The sequence below is a fragment of the Schistocerca cancellata genome, chromosome 10 (genome assembly GCF_023864275.1).
Source record: "Schistocerca cancellata isolate TAMUIC-IGC-003103 chromosome 10, iqSchCanc2.1, whole genome shotgun sequence".
Taxonomy (NCBI): domain Eukaryota; kingdom Metazoa; phylum Arthropoda; class Insecta; order Orthoptera; family Acrididae; genus Schistocerca; species Schistocerca cancellata.
The window spans coordinates 165,746,451-165,756,781 of NC_064635.1; the positions used below are offsets into that span (position 1 = coordinate 165,746,451).

The 10,331-nt window shown below is 37.0% G+C and overlaps 1 protein-coding gene across 2 annotated transcripts; it reads left to right on the forward strand.

The window, feature by feature from the left end:
- Positions 1 to 1,900: 1,900 nt before the first annotated feature.
- On the forward strand, positions 1,901 to 6,913 carry LOC126106833 (uncharacterized). 2 transcript variants are annotated; one of them, XM_049913230.1, is made up of 2 exons: positions 1,901 to 2,019; positions 2,109 to 6,913. In XM_049913230.1, the coding sequence occupies exon 2, from the start codon at positions 3,014 to 3,016 to the stop codon at positions 6,749 to 6,751; it is 3,738 nt and encodes a 1,245-aa protein (XP_049769187.1). In that variant the 5' UTR covers positions 1,901 to 2,019; positions 2,109 to 3,013; the 3' UTR covers positions 6,752 to 6,913. The 2 variants fall into 2 exon arrangements, with proteins under 2 accessions (XP_049769187.1, XP_049769188.1); XM_049913231.1 differs by having other exon boundaries at positions 2,128 to 6,913.
- Positions 6,914 to 10,331: the final 3,418 nt, after the last annotated feature.

The window sequence follows — 10,331 nt, forward strand, 5'->3', positions numbered from 1 at the left end:
GAGATCATCAAGTCCTTTTGTGATAACCGGTCTCCTAGGATACGTTCGACGAGCAGGACGATGAAGCTCATGAGCAATAGCAGCTTGCATCATGCTCTCTCCTTAATGCGTGTTGCTTATGGAAGACAATATATCTTTGTAATGACAGAATTTTGATGGAATGATTGCTTATATGGACTGGAGTGCGGGAAGAAAAAGAAGGGAGGGAAATAAAAAATAAATAAAAACGCAAGAACACACATATATTCTAAGAAGAATTTTTATTATTCTCAAAGTACCATCTCATAATAAGTCTTGCATTAGTCTTTGCTAACAATCGATCTTCAGGAATATTAAAAGATGTTCTCAGAGTTTTCAATGAAGGACACTCGAAAGATTGCATGTTGACTACTCTACCATGATGCACACCCAGTAAAGCAGATGTCCATTCTACTTTTTCTTGTCCCATTACCATAATATAATCACAGCATTTACACAACTCCCACAAAGTATTCCTTGCAGTAAGTAATGACACGCCATCCATTCCCCAGTGCTCGTGGTGATGATTACGTGTCAGCCACGAGTTTATCTTCTGAGTCTTTTCTGATAGGCTGTTAAAGGCTACAACTTGAGCGATAGTGACATATTCCTCTGCAATAACATGCATTCCATCTACTATGATAGCAGCTGCTTGTTTAGGCACAAAATTATTTGCATCATCTTTGAATCCTTGCAGATCTATGAATGCTATCTTCATTCTGTGAGAGGAAGAGGTAAGAAGAAAGAAAGAAAGAAAGAAAAGTCAGCGGTGGCATACTACTGCTGTGACTGAAATCGTTGTATGTGCGTATGTGACAAGAAAAATTTCTCTTACCTGAAGCACGACAAGATGATGATTGATTCTACAGAAACTACAATAGCGTAAACCTGCTCAGTGGAACAATATCGACTGATAGTATTTCTCTAAAAGCATCTCGTTTTATGTGTTATGTGTACGAGCACCCTTATTTTTTTTTTTTTTATTATTATCCCCCTCCTCTCATCATATCACAGTCTTCCTGCTAGCACGGCTAAACAATTAACATCTACAGTTGAAAGAAGAAGAAGAAGAAGAAAACAAAAGGAAATTCTTTATTATTTTCGAAAGGCGTGTTGTAAAATGCAGAAAACAGTATTGTTCTTCCTCCAGAAGCTAAACTGTATGTGTGAGCACGTAATGTGCACGCAGGGAGTCAGCAGATATCAACAATAACAGCGACGAGAACACGGGCAGGAGGTTTGGCATCTGTTTCGGAACATCTGAAATAACATCGGCTCTCCAGCACGTGGCGGGGGAGCAGCTGTCGCAGCGTTTTTTTTTTTTTTTTGTTGTGCACATGCGAGGAGGTCAATGTCATGTCCTCCTCCATACCACGCCACACGTGTGTTACGTAATACTGCTATTACCATCATCACGCTGGAGGCTGCGTGGAGGAGGACAAAAAAAACTTAAACATTCGTACACATGCCCAGAGACTGCTCGTATGACGTATTTTTTTGGTCTTCAGCGTGTATCTCAGTGCCTGAGGAGGGCAGAGATCGTTGCCAAAGTTTACTGTAAAAAGCCATACGCAGATCTGTAGGAGGTGGTTTCATAATTAGCAGTAGCAGCAGTAGCGCCTGATTGTTTCTTTTATAGCAACAAAAATATTAAGCATAACAGCAGTAGGGGGTGGCGTTAGTTTACCCATATCACTCTCACTACCTCCGCGAATATTTTGGCATCGGTACAATATCAGTAGGAGGCGGCGTCAGTTTGTCCCTCTCACTCCCTCTGCGAATGCTCTGAAAGCGAATATTCTGTTTTTTTTTTTTTCCTTCTTCAACTGCTTGCTCGGTATATAACCAGGAGACAAGCGGCTAACATTTGCTATTATTCTGAACATCACCTTTGCTGCAGGAGTCTACGACTGTCGTGGTCGGCACTGTGGTCATCAACTGACACTTTGTGTTTTCTTCTTCTTCTTTTTGGAGAAAGATACAGACAACTCTCCAGAAAATGTAAGTTTAACATATATTACCTACTACTAATTGTCACATTTTGTTTTTCTATCTGTAGGGACTGACTGCTGTGTAACTAAAGAGAATAGGGATGCTCCTCTTTTACAGAGCTTGAAACAGCTAGGCGAGGGCGGAAACGCAAAACCTACTCAGCGGCTGTCGGCGCTGGAACAGGGAGAGAAGTATCTTATTCTCAGCGCCAGGCGTACAACTACAAAATTTGGAGCAGCAGTTGTCGTGTACGTCAAGGACAGCAAAATATATCTGCCAGCGCGCTTCTCTGCCCTCAGCAATGAAGAACTGGAATTTTTAAACTCTGGGCAAGTGCTTATGATTTATCGTGGTAGAGTCAATAGTATGGATGTAGTTGATTTCGAAACAGTTTCATAAATGACAGCCTATCTGTTGTTTTTTATTTTTTTTTTTATTTTCATAGTATAAGCATTAGTAAATATTTAGTTGTGTGTGTGTGTGTGTTATTTCACTAACAATGTCCATTACAATTAGGAAAGTGTCAAGGCATGGAAATATTAAAGAAATCGACTTGCGTTCATTAAAAGAAGATAACTGTGGCTCAGATTTTGTCTCGCGAGATAGTTTAGTGTTTACAATAAAAGTAGCCGGCATTGGTGAAAATGAGAATGCATTTTCTGAATTGAATGCAAAAATAGTGCAGCTACTTCAGAAGGACTGTTTTAAGGAGGGGGGAACATTTTGCTGCCTTCGAAGTGTATGATAAGTACGAATGCATCTACTACACAGACGTATTCGTTAGCAAGTATAATAACCTAGTTGACTACTATATCAAAGAAATCCTGTTTGTTCTATACACAGTCTGCTCTCATAATGCATTTCAGTGCCAGTTTGATTTCTTTAATGGTGCAGCTTGTCTCAAATCGTGGGTAGAGACAGGGGACGTTTCTTTTATTTATTCAAATTGTAAAAATCTGTTGCTTGCAATAGATGATATTTTGACAAGTGCAGAAAGTGAACAATGAGTCAACCATCTCCAAAGCGCATTAAATTAAACCAAGATCAGCGGGGGGCCAATGATCTGGAATGGGTTTCTGTAGAATGTGCTTTCAAGAATCGAATATGTACGGGTGAAATATTTAATCGGTCCGGTTTCAAGGATCCTCTGTATTTCTTGGATGCATGTTTTCCTGTCATTAACAATAGAGTGCGAAATGTTAACCGGCCTCTTAAAATTAATTTTGTACTTATCTGCAGTTTTGTGTTGCCTAAGTCAGGAGCAGTACAAGAAATGTGCATAAACACAAAGAATGTTGAAATATTACCTTCCGAAATTGACAGTGATTGGTATTCAACTAAAATTGAAAAGAAGTTGTTAAAGAAACTGGAGGCTTTCCAACAGAGAGATTCCGGTTGGGCACTAAGGGACATAGTTAAACTGCGTGTTAATGTTAACGAAAATCGAGGGTTTCATGGAGGACGTTACAGAAAACTGCCAAAAGTTATAGCAAATAAAAATGCAGTAATTAATGTTCGCTCAAAAGACAATGCCTGTTTCAAGTGGGCAATTTTAGCCGGTTTGTACCCCGTAAATATTCATCCAGAACGTGCTTCTGCATATGTATCACATGCAAACAAACTGAACTTTGATAACATACCTTTTCCTACAGAACTAAAACATGTGCACATATTCGAAAAACAAAATGAAAACGTCTCTGTTAACGTGTATGGTATCCAGTATTCTGATTATCAGTGGATGGTAGTTAGTGATGGAGACGATGATGATGATGATGATGATGATGATGAGGTGGAGGAGGAGGAGGAGAAGGAGAGGAAAAAGCAAAGGGGAAGGTGTGGGAGAAATAAAAAAGGAAAAAATTTTCAAGTTGTCCCCCTGCATGTTACGAAGTACCATCGTGAGAAACATGTAAATCTATTAATGTTACAGGTCAAAAACACAGATATTTACCATTTCTATTATATAAAAAACTTGTCAAGGCTGGCGCATTATAGCATTACTAGGCATAATAAATCTATAGTGGTCTGTCATCGCTGCCTGTGTTATTTTCATTCCAAAGAAAAGTTAGATGTACACTTGACTGACTGCGTACAATTTAAGCCAGTTAGCAGTGTTATGCCTAGTGGTGACAAACAGTATGTAAAATTTAGCAACTTCAGAAGCAAGCTAAAGCTGCCTTTTATAATTTATGCCGATACGGAATGCATGCTAGAGCCAGTTGCTACTTGTAGTCGTAGTATTAATTCAAATCAAGTACATTTACATACTCCATTCAGTATAGCCTATTATATTCACTGTACCTACAATGATGAATATTCAGAGTTTAAACTGTACAGAGGTCGTGATTGCATGGATTGGTTTACTCAACAGCTCTATGCAATCGCTGACATCGTGAATGGCTTTTTAGCGCGAAATAAAGAGATGATTATCAACGCTGAGGAAGAATTAGCTTTTCGCTCTGCGAGGAATTGTCACATTTGTGAGAAACCCTTTCAGGAGGATGACGTGAAGCATCGTGACCATTGTCATTTCACAGGCGTTTACAGAGGCGCGGCTCATGCCGGCTGCAACGTAAACTATAGACCTTGTTTCACAGTACCTGTAGTGTTTCATAATCTGACAAACTACGACGGGCATTTCTTGATGAGAAGCATTTGCCAAAAAACTGTGTTTGTTGATGATAATGATAATGATAACAATGATGATGAAAAAATTACATTAAATCCAGGACCTGTTTCCATTCTACCATCAAACATGGAAAAGTATAAATCATTTACGAAGAGCATTCCAGTAATGCACCGAGGTAGGAGATGTAGCATATACTTTCGATTCATGGATTCCTTAAATTTTCTGACATGCTCGCTTGAAAAGTGTGCCTCATACTTGAAACCAGAGGATCTCAAGATAATTAGGAAATACTTTCCCAATGATCAAGAGTTTAATTTAGTCAATCAAAAAGGTATATTCCCATATGAGTATGTAAGCAATGAATCTGTTTTACTAGAGGACCACTTACCTTCAATTGATAATTTTAAAAGTTTATTGACAGGCGGTAGAACTGTCTCGGAATCCGATTACAAAAGAGCATGTGATGTATGGCATTTATTCAAATGTAAAACACTAGGAGAATATTCTGATTTGTATTTGAAAATTGATGTATTGCTGTTGTCTGACGTTTTTGAGAATTTCCGCAACCTGTGCATTAAAACATATGAGTTAGACCCTGCTCATTACGTTACTTCTCCTGGCTTGGCATGGGATGCTTTACTTAAAACTAGCAAAATAGAACTACAGCTTATTACTGACATTGAGCAACTTCAGTTTATAGAGCGAGGTATTAGAGGTGGGATTGTTCATTGCTCTTGTCGGCATGCTGTTGCAAACAACAGATTTATGTCTAATTATAATGCAAATATTGATGAATCTTACATTATCTATCTCGATGTTAATAGCCTTTACAGCTGGGCAATGATGCAACACCTTCCTGTGTCAGACTTTACTTGGATTGACTCAAAAACATTATTAGATACTTTTGATGTGACAACAGTGCCAGATGATTCTGATGTAGGATATATTTTAGAAGTAGACCTTGAATATCCTGAAAATATCCATGATCTGCATTCCGATCTACCACTGTGTCCTGAGAAAATCCTACCACCATCACCACCACCACCAACAACAACAACAACAACAACAACAACTGACTGTAACAGTACCAAATCTAGTGCTCCAAAAAAGTTAATCTCTACTTTGTATGATAAGAAAAATTATGTAATACATTATAGGAATTTAAAACAGTGCTTACAACATAAGTTACAATTGCGAAAGATTCACAGAATACTATCATTCAAGCAAGCGCCATGGATGAAACCATACATTGTCATTAATACAGAGAAACGTATGAGAGCAAGTAATGACTTTGAAAAAAATTTCTTCAAACTTATGAATAACAGTGTTTTCGGCAAAACAATGCAAAATGTAAGAAAAATGGTAGATATAAAACTAGCAACACGCTGGGGTGGTAGATATGGAGCAGCTGCACTGATTGCTAAACCTAATTTCAAAAGGAGTGTAATTTTCAATGAAAATTTAGTTGGTATTGAACTAAATAAAGTTAATGTTGTGTTTGATAAACCAATAGCAGTAGGTATGAGTATTTTAGATATATCAAAGACTCTTCTCATAGAGTTTCATTATAACTACATACTAAACAAGTTCCCAGCAAATCATGTGAAACTGTGTTATACAGATACTGATAGCTTAATTTACCACATTAAAACTTCCAATATTTATGAAGATATTAAGATTGATGTTCATAAATGGTTTGATACGTCAGGTTATCCTGTAGATAACAAATATAATCTTCCAATTGTCAATAAGAGAGTGGTAGGGTTATTAAAAGATGAATTAAATGGTGATCCTATAACAGAATTTATAGGTCTGCGAGCTAAAATGTATGCTCTTGAGACTGAGTCACAACGTGTAATGCGTAGGGCAAAGGGTGTGAAGCAATCTTCTGTCAACGAGTTGACCATTGATGATTACAGAAACTGTGTATTGAATTCAGATGTTAAATCTATTACACAGTATTTTATACAGTCCAAAAGTCATGTTGTATACACTATTGAACAGCACAAGCTAGGTTTATCAGCTCAAGACGATAAACGATTTATACTTACTGATAAAATTAATACTTTAGCTTGGGGTCACTATCGCCTAAAGAAATATGATGATTCTTAATTTTCTTTTTTATACTGTTTGAAAACTGATTTATGTATATAATACATTATATGTGCTTTGAAACTGATTTATTGTGTGAAAACTGATTTCTGTATGTAATGCCTTATATATGCTATGAAACTGATTTATTGTGTGAAAACTGATTTATTGTGTGAAAAAACAAACAAGAAAAAAATCTTTTGTAACTGATTTATTGTGTGAAAATAAAAATACATATTACATTATTTTTCTTTCATTTCATCACGATGTTCCATTCTGCAACCTCTACAGTTCATTTTAATAGGAGGTGGACCATCAATCTGACAACGTGCATTCAAGTTGTAATGCTTATAACAATGCTGATACTTAGAAATAAGAGCATCATTCTTAAACACTTGTGGCAACCTGTGAAAGTTGTGTGAAATATCACATATAGATGGTAACAGTTGTGTAGGAAATAAATAACAATCAATTGCATTCAAATGTTGACACTGGACAAGTTTCTTATAAATTTCAGAAAGCACTTTACAAATGTTTTTCGATTTAATCCACTCGAACAAGAAGTTAGCATCGGCATCAGCCATAAAAGTAGTAGCTCCCTCTTTCTTTCCAGCACACCAGGTGAATCCATAGTCTTCCAGTCGGAGCATTTCGACATCTTCGGGAATAATTTGTTGCAGAATACTTAAGACGAACGGACACAGTAGGTCTTGTGAAAACACCAGCGTTTTACAGTCACTGTTTTCTTTTAGTAGTGATTGAATGGAAGAGTTCAGTGCATTGAAAGAGGCTTCTGTGTCTAGAACCTGTAGTATACATTCACTTCCAGCACTTAAATTTGCCACTAACACTCTCACTGACTGCTCGTCTGAACTGGTATTAATTATCAAAACTTTGTTCATTCTGTCCTGTTTCTTCACCTCCCTTCGACGATGTAGCACACACTAATGATGAAATGGTTGAGAAGCACTTCCTTTTATATCTGTGTACGCTTTGCAACCTGATTGCTTGATGGAGTCATTTCAATTACTGAATCATGAATGACCAAGCAGTAAGCTATTGTATTTTTTGCAAATGCTTTTTTTGTTTCTATTTCTATCTTCATGTCAACGATGGAAGATTTCAGTGTTTCGTCTTGATGTGAACAATCAATGAAAAATATGGGACAGTTCTGAAATTCGGTACGGTTCATGAGTGGATTTCCTCTTCTTCTTACACCGCTGTCTCCATAATACAGTGACTGAAAATTCGCGTACATTTCAAACGCTTGTGCTGTATTCTTAGTGTCAAAATCGACAGCAAAATTCTCCTCTGGGAATTTAGATGAATTTAAATATACTTTCAAGTCTGATATGTTTATTTTGTCGAATACACTAGAGTCAGCAGTAATCGAATTTCTGTTTGACTGAAAGGCTAATATTACATACCTTGCAGTTTCAAGGGCTGTATTAAATTTGATTTGCCACGTCCAGGAGCTAATTTCTGGTGCAATACTTTCAATCAAATCCCAGTGACGAAAAGCTAATCTGAGACTGATATCATTTTTCAAAATATTCCACAGTGATATTTGTTGCTTTTCAGAAACTTGGACATGTGGCATTTCCCAGTGCATGTTCTCCAACACAATTTTCGATTTGGTATCTGCTGTTTCTGAGACAATACAGTTAATATCTTGTCTACTACGAATCAGTACCAATTCATGACGAGCATTTAAAATTATCTTTTGGTAATCCTCTGCAAAGCCTAAGATCATTTTAAGCGGGATGCAAAAATTGAAACGTCCATCGTTATCGACTAACTCTTTCAATTCACTTCTGGTCCCCCATCCGGCATTTTGTAATAAGTTTGCTTCACCTGGGGTAAAAGATGCATATCCTTTCATTAAAGCTGCAATTCCAGGATTACGCACATGGTCAATAATTTGGTTATTGAGACGGTACTGAATTTCTGAAAACAGATGAAGCGCGCAGTTTTTTGTTAACTCAATATCAGTAGCTTTTCCCTTTCCCTCTGCATTGACAAGTCGTCCTTCTATATACAGCAGACTCTCTGAGGGCAGCAGGTAAGTATTTTCATTTTGTATAACAATTGATATGGAATCGTTCTGAGCAAAAGCTGGTTGACCAAAAGGTTTATACTTATGATACTGAAGGCGAGTAACTGAGTCGTCGACGAGAATTTTTTCTCTTACATTCAACATTTTCTTTTCCTCCTTAACCTGCTTCTGTTTGATCAGTGAAAGTCGGAAGACTCGAATGAGAGGTTACAGAGAAATGTATCAGTATTTATAGCACTCTATATCCCAGTGATGACAGTATTTGCCTATTGTACGGAGTTAAAACGTTTTTCACTTTCCTCTTCTTTGCTTTTCTTTTCTTCTTCTTATTATTCTTGTTGTTGTTATTGTGGCTCACAGTGTCAAGGCATCTAGTGTCTTTGCTTATGCAGGCATTCTGTTGGTATATGATACCCATTCCTTTATCTCTTTTTTTGTTTAACGTATTTTCCTCAAATGCAATCGAACAGTTATCTCTTCCCCGTCAAAATCCACAAGATTCCCGTCTTGATCTCTAATTGCCACACTTAATTCTGAAACGTATCTTGCAACTACTGGCATGTAAATGGGTGAATTCGGCGTTTCCACAATCTTATATCCTGGTGGGACAGTAGGCCAGAACTGATGTAATGTATGTGTAGGTTCTCCATTGTGAAACGACCCTCCTGAGATATTGCAGTCAACACATAAGACGTTAACACTTTGAATGTTAACTGCATTTTCAGCCGTCTTCGTGACTCTTTTGTCAACTACAGTATCTGCAAAACCTAAAACTGAACCTATGTTGTTAGAGATATTAAAATCAATAGTAACATTACTCTTAATCTGACATCGATTAAGTGTTTTATTGAAGGAAATATTTAACTGTACTTCATATTTTTTCTTATTGGTTGAGTTATCATTGGCAATCTTCAAGTTGTATGCTTCAATTTCTTTCATTAACGCTGAAAAAATGTCATGCAGTTCATATGTTCCATGTGGCAGACTAACTTTGTCCAAAATTTCTACATCGTCTAAGTAGTTGTAGAAGTAGAAATTATTGTTTGCTGATGTAATATTTGGGATGGAATTATACGTAAAAAGGTTTAGCAGAGCAATTTCATAAACATGAGAGGATAAATTTAGTGCAGGATTGAAGACAGCAGTTAGAAGTGACTCTTTACCCGTCAGACTTAATGTTACACCGTGTTCAATGTCCATTGTTAGACTGAAACGGTGACCTGCAAAGCTGACTGTTTTATTTGGAATTCAGAAACTTTAAACATAAATGACCACATCTCTGGCTGTTAAGTGACTGAAACGTATTGTAATTATATTTTATGGTACAGTTTTTCAGATATCTTACTATTTCCGGAGGAGGTGGTAAATTTCCAAAGCTGTCGAAATAGTACACAATATTACCTTCCTTTTTGTAAGCTACCCAATGTGAACCTGGTTCATCTTCGGTATTAAGATTAATAATTGCACTCTCACGAGTGTTAGACTTTAAAGGTAAAGTATCTCTCATAAAGACACCTCGAAAGTGTGGTATCTGCAGCTTTTTAG

What these genes read in the sequence shown, in the direction of transcription:
- LOC126106833 (XM_049913230.1), top strand. Translation starts at nt 3,014, where the DNA reads ATGAGTCAACCATCTCCAAAGCGCATTAAATTAAACCAAGATCAGCGG.